At 40.7% G+C, this 27,077-nt stretch overlaps 1 protein-coding gene across 1 annotated transcript in view; it reads right to left on the bottom strand.

The window, feature by feature from the left end:
- Positions 1-27,077, bottom strand: part of ALDH1L2 (aldehyde dehydrogenase 1 family member L2) — a 58,152-nt gene that overhangs the window by 6,969 nt on the left and 24,106 nt on the right. Inside the window, exons 11-21 of the mRNA XM_044384470.3 lie at positions 22,176-22,295; positions 21,452-21,579; positions 19,650-19,800; positions 17,131-17,201; positions 16,940-17,045; positions 9,518-9,605; positions 8,940-9,033; positions 7,299-7,398; positions 6,403-6,501; positions 4,162-4,327; positions 2,305-2,410 (exon numbers count right to left, since the gene is read on the bottom strand). Coding sequence (XP_044240405.2) covers positions 2,305-2,410; positions 4,162-4,327; positions 6,403-6,501; positions 7,299-7,398; positions 8,940-9,033; positions 9,518-9,605; positions 16,940-17,045; positions 17,131-17,201; positions 19,650-19,800; positions 21,452-21,579; positions 22,176-22,295 — 1,229 coding nt within the window. The remainder of the gene's footprint in view (positions 1-2,304; positions 2,411-4,161; positions 4,328-6,402; positions 6,502-7,298; positions 7,399-8,939; positions 9,034-9,517; positions 9,606-16,939; positions 17,046-17,130; positions 17,202-19,649; positions 19,801-21,451; positions 21,580-22,175; positions 22,296-27,077) is intronic.

Here is a 27,077-nt window from a genome sequence, read left to right as displayed (position 1 = left end):
CGCCCTGAAGCCTTCCCAGCTCCCACCAGTGCCACGGGGAGCCCGTCGGGTGTAGTGGCTCAGTGAGAGGGCTCTGCAGCCAGGCCCCCGGGTGAACTTGGGCAAATAGCTTCATCTCCGGATGCCTTTGTTTATTGCAAAACAGCAGTAATAAGAAAAGGGCCTTTCTCCTTGTCGTGAGGATTAAATAAGCGAATGGTGCCCGGAACACAGTATGATGCTCAATGAAAGTCAACCATAATCAGGAGCATGTATTCTTCCAAACTCTGGGTTTTGGTTTAACTCTTTGTGTACTTGTGGTTCGCCCCCCAACTACACTGGAAGCTCCCTGAGGGCACGGTGACCTCTTATTCTTCTTTATACTTTGGTGTTAGATCATCCAGAGTGAATTCAATTAATACAATTCAATAAAAGGAAATACAAATTATCCCTTCAATCCTGCTTTCCCTGCCTTTTGACTCAGTATGTGCTCACTCGTAAGCTACGTGGAGGCGTGACCCTGTTCATCTCTCAGTTGGGTCCAGTGCCAGCGTGTCTGTCATGGTACGAGTATCTCATCTTTATGCGTGTCATCCTAATGTTTAAAACTGCGTGAACGTTCTACGGCATGGCCACTGAATGCAAGCCAAGGAGTTCATCTGGTGCTCTGGCAAAGAAACAGGATCTGTCCCCAAACAGGAGAAAAAACGAATCGTGCTGGACTTTTTTTGAGAGACAGACAGCCCAGGCTTCGACATGGTCGCCTTTGAAGGGATTTTTCCAAGGTAATCCTAACAATACACCGTCTGAAGCTCGCACAAGAAATGTGGAACTGACCCTGGAGGGAATTGAGGCTCTGCTAAAACCTCGCACGCTTCTTGATCGTTGCACACGGTAAGAACCCACATATTTATTGACGAGCCTATGGTGGAAAGATGGCTTTATGCCATTACTTGTTGGGGACTCTTGAGATGACACCACTTGAGAGGCTAATACCTTGCCTACTCCTAGGATAATAACAAGGACAGCAAGGGCCACAGCACTATCAGCAAACATGACACAAAAGGATAAATGCTATTAATCATCCAATTTTGCAGATAGAGAAACCAAGGCTCAGACTGGCCCAAGCCCGTAGAGGTCGTCAGGGGCAGCGGCAGAGGGCTGGACACCCACCGGGGCTGCCTTGGACCCTATCTGGTTATTTGCCCATCTCCTTGTCTGTCTCCCCCGTGAGCTGGTAAATTCCTCAAAGATAGGAACTGTGACTTATCCTGGTTGATAACCCCCAAAACTGGCTTCTAAAATCTACATGTTTGGGGACCTGGGGTGGCTCATTCGGTTAGGCATCTGCCTTTGGCTCAGGTTGTGATCCCAGGGTCCTGGGATGGAGCCCTGCCATCAGGCTCCCTGATCAAGGTGGGGTTGGGGGGGGGTCTTCTCCCTCTCCCTCTGCCCCTCCTCCCTGCTGGTGTCCTCTCTCTCTCAAATAAATAAATAAATTAAATCTTTAAAAAAAAAGAAAATTTGCACGTTTAACACAAAGACTATCCTATGGGGGAACTTTATGAGGAAAAGAAGGTGAATAGAGCATCCTTGGATCAGTGTGTCAAAAAGTTGCTCACTATAGCTTAGTGTCCCCACATAGATCTTAGGATATTTCTATCAGACCAAGAAGTCCTCTGAACTCTGTGTTCTGGTTTTTTTCCACCTTCTCATTTGTTGAAGGAACATTCAAACCAGAATTCTGGAGAATTTTGCCCAGTATACCATGAGAGTCTATTGTATTAAATATTCTTGTATGAGCTCAGGTACCATACAAGCCTCTCTGATCCGCTAAACACTTTGGAGAGTTTCCCGCACTATAATGAACCATCCTTGATGGGTGATTATATGGTGATTGTGGACATCTTACAAAAAGTTCAGTATTAGGCTTTGGGGGGCATAATCCCCTATGAAGGCAATGCTGTTTTCTTGGGAAAATCGCATTTCACAGATGCTGCCTTCCCTTGAAATGTAAATGTAAAAACTAGTTCTGTTATTCTTAGGTACTTATCTTGTTGGAGAGACATTTCAAGTGTTGGTTGTACAAAAACTAAATGTAGTCAGCGAAAATTCCATACTGTCAGCCATTGATTTAAGCTAAGAAGCAAAAATACATAACAATCGACACTGGTTAGCCTTCTCTTCTAATTATTTAAGTCAGTTATTGTTATATAATTGAGCATTACATGTTCGTTGATTTTATGGTCTGTGTATTAGCACAATGGCAGGAGAAAAAAACACTTATCTAGTCAAAACCTGTTAAATTGTGCCTGAAGAACATACCCATTTTGGAATTTAGAAATGACCATAATAGGCCCAAATGACTCCTCTTTGGCAAGATACATGTGGTCTTCCACATCTGTGAAAACAGTTGGTTCCATAAAAAAGCCTATTTGAAAAACAGAAAAGATCATCAATTATAGGGTAATTAATTTTTAATTAATAGTTCTCTCATTTAATTACACCATAATTTTTTTTTCCTTTCCTTCTGCGTCAATAAAACCAAACAGGCTTTCCTTTTCCTATTTGGCATTAGCATTCCTAGGTTCTTGTGTTTTTAGCTACTCATTACAAAAATTTCAAACATATGTCAAAGTAGAGGAAGTAGTATCGTGAATCATAAAATAAATATCTACTCATATTTTGCTATGATTCATTTTTTTCCCTTGCTGATATAATTAAAAGCAAATTCCAGAGGTTATAGCTTTCAGTACAAATGTATTTTTGTACTGTATATTTGTATTTCAGTACAAATCTGTAAAAAAATAAGGCATTTTCTTACCTACCACAATATGTTATCACATCTAACAAAATTAGTGCTAATTCCTTTTTCATGATTTATGGTTCCATTTTTTTCTCAAAAGTATCTTTTCTACAGTTGATTTGGTTGATTCAGGCCTTCAATAAATTCTACACGTGGCATTCACTCGTTAGATCTCTTAAGGGTCCTTTCATCTAGAACATTCCACCCCTAATTTTTCATGTCGCTGACTTGTGAAACAGACCGCGTTAGCTGTCCTGCAGAATATATTGCATTTAGATTTGTCTTTGTTTCCTTGGGATGACATTTTAATTTGTTCCTCTGTCCCCTTTATTTCTCATAAGTGGGAAGTTTGACCTCGAGACACAATTAGATTCAGGTTAAACTGAATACTGCAGAGGTGATGCGACGTGTTACACGCTGCATCTCCTAGGAGACACATCACACCCGGCTGTCCTGCTTTCACTGTTGCTTAGACTGACCAGTGTGGTCCAAGCAGTGACGACTTCACCTCTCTATTGTAAAACTGTGTTTTTCCCCTTGAAACTGCCAAGTGATCTTGGGGGAGAAACTTTGGTGCCTTGCACATTCTCAGTCCCCATCAACCTCTCTCCCAATAACTTGAGCCTCCCTTGATGATAACTGCCTGAATCAATCATTTCATGCAATTAGGGGTACGCAGTGGTGATCTTTCTATTCCATCATTTTTTTTCTACATTAATTAGCAGAAATTCCTCTGTTAAAAAAAAGTCTCCTTTATCAGCTACTCAGTTTACCCAGAAATTCAGTTCATGCAAGAAACACAGACACATGTTAAATTTTCCCCTTCTAATGATCAACTTTCAGAGTAAGGTGTTGCAGCCCAATCCCCCTACAGCAGTGAAAAATGGGGTTTCGAAGTTGTTGTTTGTCTTTCTTTCCTTTGGGGTATCGTGACATGGAGCCATTCCCATATTTCAGTAACAGGTACAGCTTTAGACAATAGGAATAAATCCTTCCCAGGCTATCCTGGTTAAGATTACATCTCACAGCTCCAGGAGTCAAGGTCACCAGCACCAGAATAACACAGTTGTCCATTACACCTGCTTACTGGACCGCCAAGGGCCTGTCACGTCCATTTTGTGATTGGATTTCCACAGCCTCGTAAAGCAGGGTGTGCACACTTCATCCCATGTTACACAGGAGGAAACTAAGGCTCAGAAAAATTGTCATGTCCAAGGTATCCAGTGTGTAAGTGGCCAAGTGGTATCCGAAAACGAATTCTTGTGATCATAACATAAATGCTACTCTTTACTTTCGAGGCAAGATGGGGCTGCAGCGAAAACCGTTACCATCCATTCCAACCTCAGAAGCTAGTGCTGCTGTGGGGCTGGTCTTACCTGGCCTGTGGACTTGTCTTCCCCCGTACACCAAGGTGGCCCCTTCTTTCACCCCAGCTTCACAGTATTGCAGAAGCTTTTCCAGATGGGCCTGATGATTTTGGGGCCCGTGATCGGTGGATCTGTCAAGTGGGTCACCAATTTTCATCTTTTTAATTTCTTCCACCTGTTTGTCACCCAGGTCACAAAACACAATTGACTGTTAATAACAGTAATGGATACCCTCGGCTAGCTTCTACAGTGTGGGGGTGTCGTACTAAGCCGTCAAAAGATGTGTTGTCGCTTACTCTTCACGGAAGCACTGGAGGAGGGTATTTATTATTTCCATCTTACAGATGGAGAAACTGAGGCTTAGACAGGTTCAGTGACTTAACACACTCAACCACTAAAGACAGTAGAGTCTTCCTGACTTGAAAGCTCATGCTGTTAACCACTGAGTTCTAACAGACCGTAAGCTACAATGTTACATTCAAATTATCCTGCGTGTTAATCCATTAAAATAGCAAGCCTGATGTTCTGGAATTTTTGTTAATAGAACACACTTGTACTCTTCAGGACAGAAGAATTTCTAAAATGGCCACATGGTTATCTTTTTCCTCTCCCCAGATGTAGCAGCCTGCCCTTCTGAAATGTTCATGGCATAGCCATGCCAGAGGAATTGCTAGAATGTTCCAATGAAAAGCCATCTTCATTATGCAATGTCCTTCGCTCTCTATGTGATCGTCCCTGTGCACCTCACTTACCTTGATCTACTTACACATTTTCTAAGGTTAAGTCCAATTCCAGTAAGAAGAAAGAATGCGAGTTACCACCACCCAGCAGGGCCATGAATTTTAATTTGGGCAGAGCAAGACTCCCTCAGGAAGTACTCAAGAAATAGCTGCTGAGTCCACAGTCTCTCATGGTTCATTCCCCCTCCTGTTACTGTGGACTCTGGGAAAAAAACTGAGGGCTTCAGAGGGGAGGGGGGTGGGGGAATGGGATAGGCTGGTGATGGGTAGTAAGGAGGGCACGTATTGCACGGTGCACTGGGTGTTATACGCAACTAACGAATTATGGAACACTGCATCAAAAACTGGGGATGTACTGTATGGTCACTAATATAACAAAATAAAAATTATTTTAAAAAATAAATTAAAAAATAAATAAAATAAAAAAAAAGAATTAGCTGCTGAATGAGTAAATGAATACCAGCTGCATGTGTGCAAAACCCGTTTACTGATGGACTGATAAGGTCGACTCTTGGCATTTCTGGTCTCAGCATTTGAAGTGTCCACACATTGAAGCTGTGAAAGCCCTGTAACTTGTATTTTACTGAAGCACAAAACTGAATTAGAGGGATGTTCAGGAGGTGGCCACCGCCCACCACCTGCCCCGCCATATGTCTTCCGTGTTTTCCATTCTCACGAAGAAAGAATGCCTTTGCTTCTTGGGAATGGGGAGGGGGGACTGACTCGGAAAAAAAGAAGCTGGGTGCTGGTTTTCCAAATATAAACAAATTCATGATTACTATTACCATAATAATGGCATAGTTTATTATAGTTTATTTTAGCCACAGAATTCATCTTAATAGTTCTATAAGTGGCTTTTGGTCTCATGTTTATAGAATCACGACCAATCTATAGGGGGTAGGTACGTATGTGTGTGTATGCGTATCTATCTATCTATCTAGCCAATGTTAGTGGAGGAAATGATATTCTGTCCCAGTAACGTTGTACTGAGGATATGCAAGGATCTAGTGATATCTCTCTCACAGTCAATTCAGGAATTTACAGAAAACTAGGAGTATATCTCCCGTAAGTGTCAAAGATATAATTTACTATAAATGCAGAGCAAGGTATAGGTAATATAAGCTCTTAAGGTTTCTTTTTATAGAGACCTATACTTTTTTACTATGGAAAAATTGTAAATACATATAAAAGTAGATGATATAATGAAACGCCATGTACTCATCACCCGGCTTCAACAATTACCACTCATGGCCAATTTATTCCCCCGTTAACTTCCTCCCCTCCAGGGTTATTTTGAAGCAAAGTCTAGACATCGTATAATTTCCTCTGTCGATATGTCAGAAAGTAGCTCTGAAAGATAAGGACTATGGTGTTTAAATATATACATATGTATATACACATATCACAGTACTAACATCATACCTCAAAATTCATCAATAATGCCAGAAGTCCTTTTCAGGTAAAAAGCAGTTTCTATACAACTCTTAGAACAAATGTGAAGATTTCTTACCACTCTTGTCACAAATTTGTCGTGGATGGATTCTTCCACAAACAACCGTCCAGCTGCAATGCAATTCTCTCCTTTGTTGAAAAACACTGCCCCCATGCCCTTCAGCAGCAGAAGAGAAAATATTAACAGTACTTTGGATTATCGTAACATCGCATGCGCCAAGAATTAGGTATTATCGGAAGATAGTAGACAAACAGAAATCATAGAAAAACGCAATGTCTTGGCCTACAGCTAGTGAGGAGAATTGCTTAGAGATACTTAGAGCTTTGATCTAGTGTGTTTGTAGGGGTTTTGTTTCTCCTTTACCCTTTCTGTCCAGGAGCACTTAAAAAAAAGTGTGGGTAGCCATAAGGACACACCACTGAGGACAAATTTTAGGTTGTAAGAAAATCTGCATTGTTGTATACATTTCAATGTAATACTTGTACACCAGATTTTGCTTTTAAAATCTTGACATCAGGGGCGCCTGGGTGGCACAGCAGTTAAGCCTCTGCCTTCGGCTCAGGGCGTGATCCCGGCGTTACGGGATCAAGCCCCACATCAGGCTCCTCCGCTAGGAGCCTGCTTCTTCCTCTCCCACTCCCCCTGCTTGTGTTCCCTCTCTCGCTGGCTGTCTCTATCTCTGTCGAATAAATAAATAAAATCTTTAAAAAAAAAAAATCTTGACATCAGTTTGTATAAATCATGAATGTTTAGAAAGATTCTCCTGTCCCGCAAGTTTTAAAAACACCTTAATGATACGAACTATGAAGATACCATTTTTAAAATTAAGTGCTTTGCGCAGTCCCCAATCTAAGCATTGAGAGAACGGTTTCTGTTTAGATTTCTGGTAAAAAGGGAGATGAGACACGTTTTAGAAGTAGGCACCTATTTGGTGGGATTCGACCCACTCTTACCATTCGCACGGCCTTGTCAAGTTCACAGTCATTGAATATTATAAGTGGGGATTTGCCACCAAGTTCAAGGGAAACTTTCTTCAAGTTGCTCACAGCACAGCTAGAGGAAAATAAATAGGAAATGAACATCCTCTGTCTCACCTTTTTAGCTATAAATTACCACTTAGCATGGAAAACATAGTTGAACCTCAGAAATATTAAGAAACGTATTCAAAGACAAAATAGGGGGGTGCCTGGGTGGCACAGCGGTTGAGCGTCTGCCTTCGGCTCAGGGCGTGATCCCGGCATTACGGGATCGAGCCCCACATCAGGCTCTTCCGCTATGAGCCTGCTTCTTCCTCTCCCACTCCCCCTGCTTGTGTTCCCTCTCTCGCTGGCTGTCTTTCTCTGTCGAATAAATAAAATCTTTAAAAAAAAAAAAAAAAACAAAGACAAAATAGGAGTGATAGAATGGTGGTAGCTGTTGAAGCCTGGTGATGGGCACATGGGAGTTCATGACACTATTCCGTGTGCTTTGTATGTATTAGAAATTTTCCATAATAAAAAGGTTTTTCTTAATTCTGTGATCAAATAATTAGACATCCTCATGGGTAAATTCGGATTCTTTAGGTATAAGAATTTTGGTTACATAAAGGCCTGGCAGGGAATCTAACCTCTAACCAGATTCCTGGAGCATTAGGGAAACAAGATATCGATTTTTAGAAGCATATTATTTATTTTCCCCTACTCGCAAAAGTATTGATACTGAAAACATTAAAAAATACCCCCAAAAATTCAGAAAGAAGAAAAAAAAAATCACAAAATTCTATTCCATGTCTCAATGCCCATTGTTTTTACCATTTTGACATGCTTATTTCTGGTCCATGTCCAACCATGGCCTTTGCCTTATTTACCATGGTTGGGATCAACCAATTTTTCTCTCAATTTACCTTTTAACAACATTTTTCAGTGTTACTAAAAATGCTCCTTGAACGTGATTACACAGCACTCCACCGGCATACTTCAACCACTGCCTTATTTTGGATATTTAGATTGTCAGCAATTTAAAAAAAAAAAAAAAATCAATGTTCCTGCTTTTTAGGAATTGATTTTATAAATAATTCATATTTGTCATTTATGTCTTGGTTTCTTACTTATGCTCCAAAACCAATCTGGGCCACAGCTTTAGTACAGAAAAATTTTTCGTGCTGGATTGTCATAGCTACCAGTGGGGCAGAATTCCAATATGACTCCGGTTTTTACTGATTATGGGCTTCGTGCTTTGGAAATTTTTTATTATATGAAAATAGTTCAATACCCTGCAGTGATAAGTAGATTTCTCTTTTAAATTGGGTGTGGGTTTTCTCCCTCCAAACACACTCTGCATAAGAAAGCAAAAAGCAGGGGCGCCTGGGTGGCGCAGTCATTAAGCGTCTGCCTTCGGCTCAGGGCGTGATCCCGGCGTTCTGGGATCAAGCCCCACATCAGGCTCCTCTGCTATGAGCCTGCTTCTTCCTCTCCCACTCCCCCTGCTTGTGTTCCCTCTCTCGCTGGCTGTCACTGTCAAATAAATAAAATAAAATCTTTAAAAAGAAAGCAAAAAGCAAGACGAAAACCTGGTTTGCTAGGGTCTGCAGCAAACGAGCACACTAAAACCAATACCTCTTCATGATCTGTTTGCCAATAGCAGTGGACCCAGTGAAACCAAGTTTGCGGATATCAGGATGTTCAGAAAGGCGTTGCCCTGCTATGCCACCTGCAGAATTAGGGAATAAAACATGAATTAAAACATGACTCAAGCCCTTATGGTGCGAGTGGTTTTGAATTCATTGAAGTGGATTTCGAAACTCTCTTAGTTTTGCATTTTCTGTATCAATTACAAACTGACAAAAGTCTAGATAATGTCCTTCGTGCAATTATCAGCCCCCCAAAAGATGGGTAAGCCTTGGTTTTTCATCTTCCAAAGCAATTTTAAAAAGTTGAAACATGCTATCTTATGATAGTTTTACAATGTACAATTTCTGCTCCTCTCACCCTACTCATCCACCATTATATTTCTACTTTAAGATTTTTAGCACATGGCAAATATATTTATTCTTAAGTTAACTGTTCAGTGAACTGTATTTAGCTTTAATATACTGTAGTTGTAGGTCAGGGCAAGATTCCAGCGGGAAAATAGCCACTCAGCTACTCCTGAACCATTCATTAGTTACAGTCAAGTGGGTCCTTTGATGGCTTACCTGAGCCTGGAATGATGTTGATTACCCCCTTTGGGAAGCCCGCTTTCACAGAGAGCTCAGCAAACTTCAAAGCAGTCAAGGGTGTGACCTGAGCAGAAGCAGACCACAATTACCTTCTTCAGACCCTGTCTTGTCTTCTCGATCAGTACCCTGCTTTTCCTTTCTGGTCATACTACAGTTCATTTTAATTTTTCTTTTATTTGGACATAATGTCAGACTTACAGCAAAGGTGCAAAAATAGTACAAAATTTCTTATCTATCCATCACCCAGATTTCTCAAATGTTAACATTTTACTACATTGGCTTTACCCTCTTTGTCTCTTTATTTTTCTCTGAACTGTAAGAGTAAGATATAGACATGCCCCTTTACCTGTAAATAAGTTTGGGTGCATTTCGTAAAAACAAAGAATTCTTGTACATAACCACATACAATGATCAAAATCAGGAAATTAACAACACATTAGAAAACCTAATTTACAGACCTTATTCAGTTTTCACCAATTGTCTCAATAATATGCATTATAGAAAAAGGAAATCCAAAATCATACATTGCATTGCAATGTCTGCAGTCTCCTTCAATCTGGGAGAGTTGCTGAGTTTTATTTTATGTTTCATATATTACACTGACATTTTTGATAAGTGCAGGCCAGTGATTTTGGACAACATTCCTTCATCTGGATTTGTCTGCTTGCTCTTCATGATTGAATTCAGGTCGTACACTGTTCACGTGCAAGCACTTTGGCAAGAACACCGCAGGAGCGTCGCAGAGTCCTCAGGGCTCCCTCTCAGAAGACACGTGCTCTCAAATAGCCCCAATATTGGAAATACTAACTTTGATCATTCGGTAAAGGGGGGCTGCCAGGTTTCACCACTGTGAGTTACTCTTTTATACTTTGTTATTAATAAATACTTTGTAGGAAGATACTTCAAGACTATTTAAATACCCCATTAGTCCTCCAACTTCCACCCACTAGTTTTAGAATACATTGATGATTCTTCCTGAATCAATTATTTTGAGGAAGGCTGCCAGACGGTGATTTTCTATCATTCCTTCAATATGCATTAGTTGGCTTTCCACTCTAAGAGCTTTCCTTTCTCTTCAGTTAATTAATTAATTAATTAATCCATGTGAACTCGTGGATTCTTACTTTATTCAATGGGTTATGTTTTACTATTGTTATCTCTTTTGATGTTCCAATTGTTCCAGATTTGGCTGATGGAAGCCCCTTTAGAATGGCTGTTGTGTTTCTAACATGGCCCTATCATTCTTTGAGCATTTACATGCGTTTTGGCTCAATAAGATGTTCCAGGAACACCTTGTATTTTTCCTGTTCCAGCCCTTTCTTCAAGGAACCTAGATTTTTTCAGTGAAGAATGATATTTAAAAATTATGATATAATGGGAAATATTTATTTGGTCTTTGTCGCTGGTTCCTAGCACATGGTTTCTAAAACGCTTGGAATCCCTCATGTGAAAAGTGTCTTTTGTATACTTATGATGTGACTGGTAGTTGGGGGCTCCGACGTAGTTTCAGGATGGAGTCTGGTCACCAGAAAGACCAAGCCATGATGTGAGGGTTGGAACTTTCAGCCCAACCCTAGGGAGTTGGGAGAGGCTAGAGGTTGAGTTCAATCACCAAGAGCAATGATTTAATCAATTTTGCCTGTGTAATTAAAATTCCTTAAGTACGCCTAGACCGTGGGGTTCAGAGAGCTTCTGGGTTGCCTAATGCATCCATGTGATGGGAGGGTGGCGCACCTGAACTCCACAGTGACCGGGCTCCTGAGATCCTTCCAGACCTCGTCCTATGTAACTTTTCATCTGACTGTTGATTTATATCCTTTATAATAGCCTTTATAATAGAGTCATAATAAATAAAGTACTTTCCTGAGTTCTGTGAGCCACACTAGCAAATCCCACCTGAAGAGGGGGGTCAGAGAAACCTCTGATTTACAGCCATTTGGTCAGAAGTACAGGAGGCCCGGGGCTCACAACTGGCATCTGATATGGAGGCAATCTTGTGAGACTGACTAAGCCCTTCACCTGCAGGGTCTGTACTCAAGCTCCTGCTACTTAGTGTCACAATTGACTTGGATTGTAGGACACCTCGTGGGTGTCCAGAGAGATAGAGAATAGGTTGGTATGTGGTGGGGAGAACCCCACACATTTGTTGTCAAAAGGGCTGTGAGTAAAAAAAAAATCAGAATTTTAGAAACTAAGATCTGGGCACTATTGAAATGTTGCTTCTCCTCTCAGGAGACAGGGCTGGGGGATAGTTGTATGTATACTCATACACACATACATCTGTCTGTCTGTCTATCTTCCTACTTATCACCTATTCCCACATATACCTATATCCATTTCTTTAACCAGCTATCTAAATATATGAAAACCCATGAGTTTCCAAATACCTCCATCCAATATCTCAGAGTTCATTCAATAATCTTTTCCCCTTTTCACGTTTGTAACTCTCTTCTCCAACAGTGAGAAACATGGCTTCCAATAGCCACAGAACATTGACTGAGTTGCTCAATTCGAAAATGTATAGAAAACAATTTAAGAATTATTAAGCCATGTCCTTATGAAGAGGAAGCCTACTAATTAGAGTCTAATACCTCCTTGCAGCACTTTTGCCTTTAGCCTGAGAGCATATAGTCCAAATGTCTGTCAAAAGTTACTTGGATTCATGTTTCCCTACTTCTTTCAATGGGATCATGTTATTCATTTGAAATACGGCTTAATTTGTTTTTATTTGTATTAAGTTTTAGGGTTTTTGCCCCATCTGGGTTGATTATATTTGTTTGTTTGTTGTCATCATTGAGTATGGGAAACATGCTTCCAAGCGTGAGGAATATACAAAGGGTACATTCAGAGAAGTGTTGTTCTCTGCCCTCTTTCCCTCTATCCCTTCCACCCCATCTCCCCATGGCCTATAGATAATCAGCCTCATTAGTCTACCGTGCATCTTTGCTCTGTTTCTTTTGCTCAGATAAACAGATATATACCTTCTTATTTTCCCTCCCTTCTTACACAAAGATGGCATAACACGATCTCATTTTTAACATCTGTTACAGCAATGATAACTCAGAAGCAAAATGAAAGTCTTATTTTCACACTGTTAAAAACCAGTGCTGATTACGTCTTAAATTAGCACTATTTTTAGTGTGGTCTCAATAAATGGAATGTGTAAGAAGCTCCCTGGAGGTGTGACAAGAGAACAGTAGAACTCCCACGCACACATGTTAATGACAAAGGTATGCAATAAGCCGAACATGACATTTATTATGTGGCAGGCTAACGATGCTCTCACTCTGGGTGAAGGAAGGGCAGACGGTCATGGGTCATAAAGGGCTGTCCTAGGAAAGAACAAGAGCTTACAAGGCCAAGAGAATGACAGTGGGTCCTTCACTTGCTCATCTGCTTTCAGAATATTGCCACGTGTTGGTTTATAGGCCTGGTTACATGGACTCGCAGACTATATTGTTACTTTAACTAACCCAGCCTTCATAAAATGGACAAGTGACTGAAAAAGAATCTCTATAGAAACTGCATAATAAATACTACTACCCAGGCAACAAGCAGACCACAAGCAAACGACAAGAAAAAGGCAGGGCTAACACTTTCCCACCTTCTAGTAACAGGTCCACTGCAGTAACATTGTGAGGTTTACAAACAGGAGTCTCGTTAGACTTGATGAGAAACTGGCCTCAAACCCTTGAAATTATCAAGGAGATACCTGACCCTGTAGATTTACATCAACAATTGTTAAAGATGATCCTAGCGCAAAGTGTGCATTACGATGCCTGGGTATGAAATCATGATTAGAAAAACATTGGGGCGCCTGGGTGACACAGCAGTTAAGCGTCTGCCTTTGGCTCAGGGCGTGATCCCGGCGTTCTGGGATCGAGCCCCACATCAGGCTCCTCCGCTGGGAGCCTGCTTCTTCCTCTCCCACTCCCCCTGCTTGTGTTCCCTCTCTCGCTGGCTGTCTCTCTGTCGAATAAGTAAATAAAATCTTTTAAAAAAAAAAGAAAAGAAAAACATTTAAAAACTAACTACCCTGAATTAATGATAGTTCTTTTCAAGTAAGAAAAAGATTTGTTATATCATTAATAAATACAATGAAACAAATTGTTTCATCTTTATCTCATTCTTTTTCATTTCGATTGGTTTTCTTCCATTTGGCTACTTAGTTCTCCCAGCAGGACTATGGGTCTAAACGATATTTGGAAAAGCACCTAACAGTGTTCTGGGCAAGGGAAGGTCATTGTTACTGTTCTTATTAGGTTCGATGAAGTGCTCAGAACCTGTCAGACCTGGACCAGTCTAGGCCATGGGAAAGAGCCACCTGATTCAGACCTCCTGACGTTCGCACGGGGCCTCCATACTGGAAATGGTTGCATACCGCCATCATGTCACAGTATGCAATAAAATAAAAAGATATCTACAACAGAACAATAACAACTTTGGGTCTTTCGTTTTTAGGATTAAAAGTATCATCAATCATTAAGCCATCAGTTTTATTTTTTATTTATTTTTAAATATTTTATTTATTTATTTGACAGAGAGTGAGCAAGGGGGAGAGAGAGAGAGAAAGAGAAAGAGAGAGCTAGTATGAGCAGATAGGAGGGGCAGAGGCAGAGGGAGAAGCAGATGCAGGATGTAATCCCAGGACCCTGGGATCATGACCTGAGCTGAAGGCCGACGCTTAACGACTGAGCCACCGAGGTGCCCTAAACTGTTTGTTTTAAATTGCAGATGGGGACAGAAACTGTGTGTGTCTTTGTCACTGATAGATGCCTGGCAACTAGTATGCCCTCAATAAGTATTCCTAATTTTTGAACATTATATAAAATTATTGGAGTTCTTCAATGTTTAGCACTCTCGTTGGATACCATTTAGTGACTCTCAACCCTGGCTGTATCTTAGAAACAAAGGTGAAGCTTTCAAGCAACACCAATGCCTGGGCTCCCACTTAGACCAATCACAACAGCATCTTTGCCAAGAGATACCAGTGTTTTTGAATGAGAACTCCAGGTGATTCTAACGTGCAGCTGGGACTGAGCACCCCGGGCTACGTTATCTGCCTCTTCTCTTTACTCTACGGGCTTCCTGCTGCTTCACAGAGAATAACATTCCTAAAGAATGCTGGTGAATTGGAGCCATTTCCATGGAAGGATTTGTCAATATCTATCACACAAATACATGTATCTTTTTTCCTTATTAATTAATTAATTAATATATTTATCTTTTAAAGACTTATTTATTTATTTGAAAGAAAGAGAGTGCACATGCGTGGGGGGTGGGGAGGGAGAGGGACAAGCAGACTCATGCAGAATGCAGAGCCCAACTTGGGGCTCGATCTCAGGACCCTAAGATCATGACCTAAGCTGAAATCAAGAGTCGATGCCCAACTGACTGTGTCACCAAGGAGCACTCCCCCCTTTTCTTTCCTTTTAGAGAAAGAGAGAGAGAGAGCGAGCGTGTGAGTGGGGGAGGAGGGGGAGAGGGAGAGAGAATCTTAAGCAGGCTGCAGGGTGGGGCTAAATCTCACGACCCTGAGATCATGAGCTGAGCTGAAATCAAGAGTCAGACTCCAACGGACTGAGCCACCCAGGTGCCCCACAGATACGTGTATCTTTTAACTAAATGATTCTGCTATTAGAAACACTTCCTTTAAATATACTTGCACATGCGCATGACGCCATGTTTACAAGGGTAGTAACTGTAGCATTGTTTATAATAACAAGAGGGCAGAAAAATCCAAATATCCATTAATTAGGGATTGGTTAAATAAAATATGATTTAGCTATACAGCAATATTATACAATGGAAATTGTTTAATAAAAAAGATTTTTTTCTTTTGCTCAGTATGTATAGAATGCTACCACTGTACTGTATTGTGGTAAGAACACTTACCACGAGATTTGCCCTCTTAACAAATTTTAAATGTATGATATACTATTGTTAACTGTAGGCAAAATGATACGCAGCAGATCTCTAGAACTCATTCACCTCGCATGATTAAAACTTTACACCTGTTGATTTGCAATTTCCCATATCCCCTTGTCCCCTCTTTGTGATTGTTTAATGGGTTAAAAAATTTATATATATACATATATATATACATATATATATAAATAAAATTATTGCATATTGTATTTTTATTGTATATTATATATATAAATTTTTTGCATATACATATATTTGCATATGCAGACAGTATCTCTGGAATACCAAAGAAACTAATAAATAATAATTAATAATGTCAGTTGCTCCTGGGTAGGGGCATTAATTGGCTGGCTGGGGGATTAAGAATGGGAGGGAGGGGCGCCTGAGTGGCTCAGTCCTTAAGCATCTGCCTTCGGCTCAGGGCGTGATCCTGGAGTTCTGGGATCGAGCCCCGCATCAGGCTCCCTGCTCTGCTGGGAGCTTGCTTCTTCCTCTCCCACTCCCCCTGCTTGTGTGCCTGCTCTCGCTGGCTGTCTCTCTCTCTCTGTCAAATAAGTAAGTAAATAAATAAATAAAATCTTTAAAAAAAAAAAGAATAGGAGGGAGATTTTTCACCATCTACCTCCTGTACATTTTTATTTAGAAATTTTTTAACGTATAACTATTTTTTTAAATGAAAGTGTTTCTAACAAGTAAAACAAGATGCCTGTGGTCGGTATAACTACGTGGCAATAACCAATGAAACTGTAATTTAAGTTCTAAAAGAAGAAATAAAGGAGCGGTGACAAGTAATGTAAACTCTTCTAGAATAGAGACCAAGTTTTCTCTGTGACGTGTGCACCTCAGAATGTCTACTACTGTTTACTGTGCACAGTCAATGCTCGGCCAAGTATTACAGTGGCCACAATAAGCTTTTTCCTGAGAAACTACTGTAGCATTAAAAGATTTTTTTGAGAACTCAATCATTTGAATTATTATTTTTTATCAATTATTTCCTTGTTATCCACGGGTACATATTCTTACACAGTTGCCACAAATATGTACATTCTTTTGCATCCTTTCCCCTCATTTTCCCTATCTTTACAATACTTTTAATAATTAAAATTTGAGTGTCTCTATAATACGTTTCCTTTTGATGTCTCATCGTTACTCGAAATAATTCCCCAATTATCGGGCATTTGGCATTTTGCAAGAAATGAATTGGCTTGTAGAAATTCAGTGGATTTCACCAGAGTATCCTGTGCTTGCTTCCCTTGTCATGGAAATTTTAAATTGTGGGACATCTGTGGGGTGCATTGGGCAGCTATTAAAAATGAAGATTTAATATGAAAAGACGCCTGTGATATCTTTCAAGATGTCATAATATACAAGCCTGTTTGTGCTTAAAGACATCATGGTTATAAATGTGTGTCTCTGTTTTCAAGTGAATAGGAGAGAAGGAGATCGTGCCCCTGGCCCCTTGCATCTCACCTGTGCTGGCTTGAGCACTAAGGTATTGCCTGCGGCCAAACATGCAGCGCTCTTCCACGCCAGCATCATCAGCGGGTAATTCCAGGGGATGATAATGGCGCAGACGCTGCAGGGGTAGAAAGACGACATCCTTAGTTGTCTCCAACCAACACAACTCACACGAGTCACCCAAGGTGCTCTCCTTGTCTTACCCAAGTGGCTCCTTCTTGGTGAAGGTCAGATTGTGATTTGGACGGGCCTGGTTGATTGGAATGGTAGAACCCTAAAAAGTAGAAAAAGGTTGATTCTTATTTTACTAATTCAAATGAGTAAATCTAATCTCAAGGAATCCATTTTCTGTTCACCTGTCCTAATTTTTCTTAGCTGGTATGAAAAGGCAGTGTTCAATTTATAAGAAATATATCCACACCAAGAAACGGAAATGCTATTTCTTTCTGGAGGGAAGTAAGACACAGGAGATTAAACATAATCATATCTATCTATCTATGTATCTCTAAACTAAACATAGTTCTTTTTTTTTTTTAAAGATTTTATTTGTTTGAGAGAGACGGAGAGCATGAGGTGGGGGGGGGAAGGGGCAGAGGTAGAGAGAGAAGCAGACTCCCTGCTGAGCAGGAATCCTGCCATGGGACTTGATCCCAGGACCCTGAGATCATGACCTGAGCCAAAGGCAGATGCCCCACTGACTAAGCCACCCAGTCACCCCTATACACTAAACATAACTCTAATTTGGTTACCTCCATTCCCAATTTCTTGACATGGCAGAGAATGTTAACTGCCTGCCCAGTGTCCATTCTTCTCTCTAACCTTAGTAACAGAAACCCTACATTAATAATGATAACAGCCATGTACCCAGATAAAATCCTGTTTTCCAGTTTCCAGGGCAGACAGGGATGGCCAATGGAAGACACAAGCACATGGCATTGGAAGGGGGACACTCTTTACAACAGGCTGACTCAGCCCTGACACATGCTCTTTTACCATAAACCCGCACCCACTCTTCTGCCTTCTTCCTGCTCAGAATGTCCCTGAAATGGCTGATAAGTACAGTGGTTATCATGAGACCATGACACAGCCTTGAGGGCAGAGGTCCGACTGGAACCAAGGATGGTCTGGTAGGGAGAGAGGAAAACTACGTGTCATATACTAGCCCTGACTACTTGCCTTGTGCTCCTTGAAAATGAGGTAAAAACAAAGTTCCTACTTGGATTTCTGTTCCAAGCAGCCAAACTGAATCCCAACTAATTCACAACCGTAGTCTTTAACTGAAGCTATTCATTTTGGCCACATAGAAGAGTGTTGCTGGTACTAATTACAAGTATCTGTCTCTTACCTGAAACCCTTGGGGCCAAGTGTGTTTTGGGATTCAGAATGATTTGGACTATAGAAGCATAATGTAACACATATACCTTTTGTTATATTATCTATGACTCTCAGTAGGGTCTGCAGCAGCCCCTCATAACCAAACATATGATAATTAGAATATATTTATTTAGTGAAACATATGAATATTCCCTCTAAGTGACAGAAATACAAATTATAAATAGATTCATGTTGGTTCAGGTCAGCTTTTGGCCACAAATGAGTTTGAACCACTCAAACCAATTAATTCTCAGGTTTTGCAGCTCTTTGGAGTTCATAATTGAGGATAAAGGATGGACCCGAACCACCACTACTAAATACGTATGTAGGTACGACTTTGTGACTCAAGAATCATGAAACCTACGTTCAAGTGCAAGCCCTCGTCTGTTGCAAACTCGTTGCTAAGTCTCACTGCATAACTTGCAGGGTTTGTATTATTGTGACCATATTATGGACAAGGAAAGGAAGGTTGAGAGAGAGAAAATAACTTTAACAACATTAGCTGGTAAGTGGCAAAGCTGCCACTTAGACCCAGGTCTCTCTGACTCCATATTAATAGTGATGACAGCAACTCGCCCAAGTAAAATATTGTTTCCCAGTCTTCCTAGCAGACAGAGAAGGCCGATGGGAGATAAAAGCACAAGGGAGGGTGGGATTGCCTTTTAAAGCTCTTTTGTCTTTCTCTCCCTGCCCCACTTCCTCCTTCTTGCTGCTGGGAGGGTGGCTGTGATGGCTGGTACTGCTGTGGCTACCGTGAGTCTATGAGCAGCACGCACGCTTCTCTGTGTTTTGAACCTTACCTTTACCTTTTATATCCCCAGTTCTGAGGTCAAGTGTAGTTGCCACTTCTCATCACACATGTACTATTTACTTGCTTTTAGTTAAAAGGGAAATGAAATATTTATTGTACCCATGTCTTAGAAAATTACTTTTCTTATACCAGCTGATTTAGACCATGTATGTTAGCTCTGGCTTCTGTAGGCGTTTGAGTTTTCAATCTCTCCACGACACCCTCTATGTCTAGAAGACTATGAGATGGCTTTAGAGATATAAAAGTATAAAAAACATCATTAGATATTAGTGCAGAAAATCTTGAGTTCAAATCCTAGGCTCTATGGTTTGCTTACTAACGACGTGACCATATACAAATCATTCACTGTTCTCAAGCCTCTGTTTGCTTACCTGCAATCAGAGACGACCACTATCTACGTACCGCAGATGCTCGTTGTAAGGATGAGATGAGAAAACTAACGGGTGGCTCTGAAACAGTGCCTTTGCAAACCACGAAACAGTCGGCCCTTTTCCTTTTGGAATGATCTCCACGGCGACAAATAACATTTGTGCTTACCTGGATTTTGTCACACCAGCCAGCAAAGTATCTGAATGTTTGTACAGACATTCCGATGTGAGTCTTCAGAGCCAGGGTGTAGACAGCGCCCGAGTCAAGGGCTTCAATGGTTGCCAACTCTTCTTGGTTCTCTTCCAGGAGGTCTGCAAGTCTGTATGGTCAATGAAAGAAATTCATTCAACAAATATTGATTGAGCTCCTATTATGTATAGGGCACCATCCTAAGGGCTGAGAATTCAGAGGTGAACACACATGGATGAGGTCTCTGTCTTCATGGAGAATATGGTCCAGCACGGAAGACATTTTTTTTTAAAGATTTTATTTATTTATTTATTTGACAGAGATAGAGACAGGCAGCGAAAGAGGGAACACAAGCAGGGGGAGTGGGAGAGGAAGAAGCAGGCTCATAGCGGAGGAGCCTGATGTGGGGCTCGATCCCAGAACGCTAGGATCACGCCTTGAGCCGAAGGCAGACGCTTAACCGCTGTACCACCCAGGCGCCCCCAGCACGTAAGACATTAAACAAATCATTTCATAAATAATTTGATTCAAGAGTTATAAAAAAAAAGCGTGGGAAGCCCGTACCATTTGCCTCATATATGTATAAGAAGAAGCACAGTGACTGAGCCACAGAAATCTGAGGAGATGGATGACAGAAAACAGTGGGAATGTGGCCAGTTCATGAATATACAGGGAGATGTTAGAGAGGGCAACCCATGAGAATCCATGAGCACGAGGATTTCTGGGGGGTACAGGAATGGTTCTAGCACTAACTGATGAGGACAAGATAGAAATACATGGGGTGACTTACAGACACCACCCCAGATTTCTGTTAGGTATCTAGATTCTACGGCAAGATAAGTCAAGGATTGTCCAATGGCTCTAAATTCTAAAATACTCAAAATTCATCCTTTGTGTTTCCCTCAACCATGGGTTTTCTTTCCATCCTTTAGTGGTTCTCTGAGTTGTTCCTTTTGGACCATTCTAAAGTTGGGCTCGAAAGCCCCTTCCCTTCTTCCAGATCCTACCAAGGTCAGCTATTTGGCTCTGGGTAAGTAGAAAAGTGAATTTATGCTTGAATCTAATTAGTCTTGGTATACTCAGTTACTGATTTATAATACCCTTCCCAGGCCTTAGTATTTTTCCTCCTCACTCCTTGTCCCTACAGGTCAGGTGGATTTAAAATTCGTCTTTGAAAACAACAAAGTGCTACATAGTCCCCATTTGCTGTTCGATATCCCCCTTCTACACTGTTCTATCACTGGGGAGAATGACCTCTATAGACTCCATCACCTGGCTCCCGTGCCCTGTGACTGGGCTTGACTCATGAGAAGCCAATGGGCATCACCCCTGGGAGAGACAGTGATCGTGGATTCCACTCCCCCGCTCCCTCACAGATGGGCTGTGGTTCAGCGGCTGCTGTGTCCCTCCACCCAGAACTACTGGAGCGTGGTTTTCTATAGCTACAGATCTTGCCAGATTCCAGCAATAGCCCCTTCCTCTGTCCCAGACCTTGGAGTAGTAACAGCTTCTCCCTGTTGCTGCCCCTACATGGCACTTCATTATCCCTCGACCTTGCCCACATCTTTGTAAGTGGTTCTTTATGGAACTTTGTTGCCTACGGGAACCCTGACTGTTACAAACAATACAAAACTCAGGAACTCACACATATGGAACTTTATCTGACGTAAATAACAGAAGGCATACAGTAGGTGCATACTAGATTTGGGGGCAATTTTTAAAATCTTGGCAATGTTAGCCAATATCCCAAGAGAGGAGCTCTGTGTTTTTAAAAACCATACCTGTACATCAGTCTTCCTCTTTCTCTTGCATTCATCCTTCCCCATTCACCTTTTTCAAAGGCATCTTTCGCGGCTGCTACTGCTTTATCAACATCCGCCAAAGAAGCATAGGATACTTTGCATATGGTCTGTTTCACGATAAGCAAAAATAGGTTATAGGTCATTTATGTAGAGATATATAAATACGCTTCTTGAAATTAATGTCCTATTAATAGGAAAAATAGAGTACTACTCATAAAATCCAAAGAATTTATGATGGAAAATCAATACACTCAGTAGTATAGTAAAGAAAAATTTTAACATGGCAATCATTAGCCTGAAATTTGGGACCTCTCCTGTCACACTACACTATAGAAAGACACATTTAGGAAGAATGCATCGATTTCTTCTAGTGCTTAGAGAAGCTGAAGTTCTTGCCGCGAGCTTGCAAAGACAAAAATGTCTTTTCTGCATATGGTTTTATTGTAGGTGTGCCTCTGATGTGCATAGGTATAGTTATCTGTCTAAATTCATCATAAACATTCTTTTAATAAAATAGGTTATTACAGTTAGCAGCCAGGACTAGAATCGAATAGTTGAAAGAAATACATGGGGAGCATTTATAGTAAGTGCTCAGAGGGAAAGTGATATAGAATAAAGTACCTTAAGACTGTCAGTTCTACAACTGTGTATAAATGAGGAACTCACGACCAGTGGTCCCTGCACGCACTAAGTAACTACTCACAGATCCATCTGTTGGGTTGATAGTATCGTAGGTCTTTCCATCATCAGCATCTGTGAACTGTCCATTTATGAAACACTGATATGGCATTTTCACTGTCATTTCATTGACCTCCTTCGAAACCTAAGGTAGAGAATTATATTATTAGATTCAGTGGATTTCTCTGCTTATCTGTTTGATACCAAATAGCAAGAGAGAAGTTTACTCATTAATGCAATGGGAGAAGTTAGGCCGATTGGATTCCAGTTCCTAGTCTCCAGAAGAGACAAGCATATGTCATATTTGGGCCTCATGATGCTCAGATTGGCCACTGGGCCAGGAGGCTAGCATCTCTGACGACCCAAGTACTCTAGGTTGGGCCTTACAAATTCCTCAGATTTTCTTCCTTACACAAATGAAGGAGGACTCAGAACCTCCACATAATGGAAACAGCGCCATCTAGTGGCAACATCTATGGAGCACAGCCACTGCTTGCTTTTGAATCCTTGGAATTGCCTTTGGGGATTAGGTTTCCTGTTACATTGGTGCCATTTTAACTTTTCCTTCCTTACGTTCCTCCTCATTTTCACTTTCTCTCTCTCTTACAAATGTGCTGCCTAAATTCTATCCTCTACCGTTACCTAGCAAGTGATTTTAGGTTAGTCCATTAACTACTATGAATTTCAGTTTTTTCAACCAAAAGGGGATGGGTTCCTGGGTGGCTCAGTGGGTTAAGCGACTGACTCTTCACTTTGGCTCAGGTCATGATCTCAGGGTTGTGGGATCAGGCCCCGTGGGGCATCCCGCTCATTGGGGAGTCTGCTTGAGATTCTCTCCATCTTCCTCTGTCCCTCCCCCCACCCACGCATGCTCTCTCTCCCTGCTCTCTCTCTAAAATAAATAAATAAATAAAATCTTGAATTAAAAGGGGATAATGCTACCTGCCTCATGCAGTTACTATGAGGAATAACTGAGAAAACATGTGAAAGAACATTATTAGAATAAAATTTCATATCAATGCGAGGTATAAAAAGTAAATGTAATGATTTTAAAAGACTTTCATATACAGAAATTGATAATGCTTAAAAAAGAAACAAAAAATATCAAGAGGGTAGCTAGTCTTATCCCCCAGATAAGAAGTATTTCTATGAAATATTTCCATTGTGTTTATGTAGGATATAATGAAGGAATCTTCATCTGACTTGATATGTCTAGTCTCTGCATATAGTTCACGTCTGTAAACTCATCATTTTGGAAATATGCTAAGTGTCTTACGTGTACTATCTAATTTGATTCTCCCAACTATCCTATGAGGTAGATATTATTGTCCTATCTAACGTATGAGGAAATCAAGGCTTAGAGAAGTTAAGTAACTTGCCAGAGGCCTCACAGCTGGTAAGTAATATTACCTGGATTCAACCTTAGGTGGGTCTGACACCAAAATTCATGTTCTTAACCAGAGGATGCTAAACTGCCTTCCAAATTTACCCAAATTTTATTAAGAACACATGGATGAGAAGCATTTCTGGAATGGCAGACTAGGGACCACTAAAAATCTGCTCCTTCATAAAAGCCACAAGAACATTAGGAAATATTGTCAAAATCATTTTTCTCATGACTCTGGAAATCAACCAAAAGCTTGAAAGAACCCTTTTATTCAAGAAAAACAACTGAATCTCTGTAAGCACAGTGAGTTCTGTGGGACATTAATGGCCCTACTCTTTCCTATCTCTCTCTTGACAGCTCTGCAGTAGCTTGAAAATCAGCATCCTTACACCCATGGTGGCTGTGAAAACCAGCAGCCTGTTAGTCACCAGAGGGGGACAAATGGTCCCCAGAAGCTCCCAGAGGCCTTATCTCCACAGGGCTTCCCAATGTCAAGCTCTATACTCCATGTTTGTCTTTATTTGACCTGACTCACAAACTACCCGAGTCCTTCCGTAAAGGCTGAGAGACTTATCAGTTTAAGAACTTTAAGGAAATCCATGTCTGATCATTAGCTGATGACTAAGTTAGCCGAGTAGAGACTTCAGTGGTGGCAAACAACAAAGAATGCAGACTTTACAGGATTCGCCCAAGAAAGTCACTAAACAAAGCAAAACCAACAACAATAATCCCTGTGAGAGGAGGGATCTTATTTCTAGAGTTGCCACATTCTTTATTGAAAATGGCTGATTTTGAATAAAAGAATAAAGAGTGGCCAATACATAGGACAAACCGCAGTTAATAGGAACCATCCTGGAAAAGACCTAGACGCTGGATTTATCAGAGAAATATTTTAAATAAGCTTTTAGAATATGTTCACATAACTAAAGGAAACTACGTCTAAAAAATGAAAGGAACGTATAAGAACAATGTCTCACCAGATAGAGGATATCAATAAAGACATAAGAGTTCTAAAAAAAGAACCAAAGAGAAATTCTGGAGCTAAAAAGTCCAATAACTGAAATTTTAAAAATTCACTATAGGGGCTCAACAGTAGATTCAAGCAAGCGGAACAAAGAACTAGCAAGCTAGACAATAGGTCAATAGAGATTATCCAGTCTGAAAACAGGAAGACAATAGAAGGCCTGTGGGACACCATTGAATGTACCAACACATGCGTAATGGGAGTTCCAGTAGGAGAGGAGAAGGGGTAAGAGGCAGGAAGAATATTTGAAGAAATAATGAATGAAAATGTCGCAACGTTGGTGAAGAACATTAAACCATACATCCAAGAAGTTCGACAAACTCCAGGTAGGATAAACTCAGAGAGATCCATTTTAGCCACATCATAATGAAATGGTCAAAAGCCAAAGATAATGAGGGAATCTTGAAAGTAGCAAGAGAGAAGCAACCCACCACATAAAATGGCTCCTTAATAAAATTAACGGATGACTAATGCTCAGAAACCATGGAGGCCGGAAGGCAATACGATGACATATTCAGAGTGCTGAAAGAGAAAGACTGTCAACCAACAATTCCATATACAGCAAAAACACCCTTCAAAAACAAAGGCGAAATTAAGTCATTCCCAAATGAACAGACAGAGAATTCACTGCTAGCACATTGCCCTTCAAAAAGTACTAAAAGTTATCCTTCAGGCTGAAACGAAAGGACCCTAGACAGTACTTGAATCCACACGAAGAAATAAAGCACACTAACAAAAGTAAATATAAAAGTCAGTATACATGTGTTTTTGTTTTTCACTCTTCTATCTGATTTAAAAGACAACTGCATTGGGGCGCCTGGGTGGCACAGCGGTTAAGCGTCTGCCTTCGGCTCAGGGCGTGATCCCGGCGTTCTGGGATCGAGTCCCACATCGGGCTCCTCCGCTGGGAGCCTGCTTCTTCCTCTCCCACTTCCCCTGCTTGTGTTCCCTCTCTCACTGGCTGTCTCTATCTCTGTCAAATAAATAAATAAAAATCTTTGGGGCGCCTGGGTGGCACAGCGGTTAAGCGTCTGCCTTCGGCTCGGGGCGTGATCCTGGCGTTGTGGGATCGAGCCCCACATCAGGCTCTTCCGCTATGAGCCTGCTTCTTCCTCTCCCACTCCCCCTGCTTGTGTTCCCTCTCTCGCTGGCTGTCTCTATCTCTGTTGAATAAATAAATAAAATCTTTAAAAAAAAAAAAAAATCTTTAAAAAAAAAAAGACAACTGCATTAAGCAATAATTATAAAACTATGTCGGTGGGCTTACGATATATAAAGATGTAATTTGTACGACAATAATATCACAAATGTGGGGATAGGGAGCAGAACTAAATCACAACAAAGCTTTTCTTTACTATTATTATTAGGTTGACCTTAATCTGAACTGGAATGTTTTAAAGAAAAATGTTCCTTGTAATCCTCAAGGCAACCACTAAGAAACTAACTAAAAATATATAGTAAAAGAAGCAATAAGGGATTAAGATGGCGTACTCGACTATATTTAATACAAACAAAATGCAGTACGGGAAAAATAGAGGAGCAAAAAGGGCAAGACGAGACATAAACAGGCATACGTCGGACACATTGCAGGCTCAGTTCCAGACTATTGCAATAAAGAGAATATTGCGATAGAGCAAGTCAAATGAATTTATTGGTTTCCCAGGGCATATAAAAGCCATGTTTACACTATATTGTAGTTTAGTAAGAACGCAATAGCATTATGTCTAAAAAATCAATGTCTATGCTTTAATTAAAAATGCTTTAGCAATAGGGGTGCCTGAGTGGCTCAGTCAGTTAAGCGTCTGCCTCTGACTCAGGTCAAGATCTCAGGGTCCTGGATCGAGCCCCACATGGGACTCCCTGTTCAGCAGGGAGCTTGCTTCTCCCTCTCCCTCTGCTGCTCCCCCTGCTTGTGCTCTCTCTCTCTCTCACTCTCTCTATCTCTCAAATAAATAATAAATAAAATGTTTAAACAAATTATCAACTATACTTCAATTAAAAAATAAATACTTTATTGCAAAAAAATGGTAACCACCATCTGAGCTTTCAGTGGGTCATAATCGCTGATCACAGATTAACACTGATCACAGACTATAACAAATATAATAGCAATGAAAAAGCCTGAAATATTGTGGGAATCACCAGAACGTGATACAGAGACATGACATGGGCAAATGCTGTTGGAAAGATGGTGCCCATAGACTTACTCAACACAGGGTTGCCACAAACATTTAATTTGTGAAAAATGTACCATTTGCGAAGCCCAGTAAAGCAAGAAAGCAAGGTATGCCTGTAAAAGCACAGTGGAAAAGAATAGGTAAGTTCAACTTAATCAGATAAAGAACTTTTGTGTATCAAAGAACACTGTCAAAAAAGTAAAAAAAATCCCACAGAATGGGAGAAAATACATACAAATCATGTATCTGGTTAAGCTCTAGTATCCGATATATACAAAAGCCCCTTACAACTCAACATTAAAAAGACACATATCCCAATTAGAAAACAAGTAAAGGATT

The sequence above is a fragment of the Ursus arctos genome, unplaced genomic scaffold (genome assembly GCF_023065955.2).
Source record: "Ursus arctos isolate Adak ecotype North America unplaced genomic scaffold, UrsArc2.0 scaffold_21, whole genome shotgun sequence".
Lineage (NCBI taxonomy): Eukaryota > Metazoa > Chordata > Mammalia > Carnivora > Ursidae > Ursus > Ursus arctos.
This window is presented reverse-complemented; position numbering and strand designations above follow the sequence as displayed.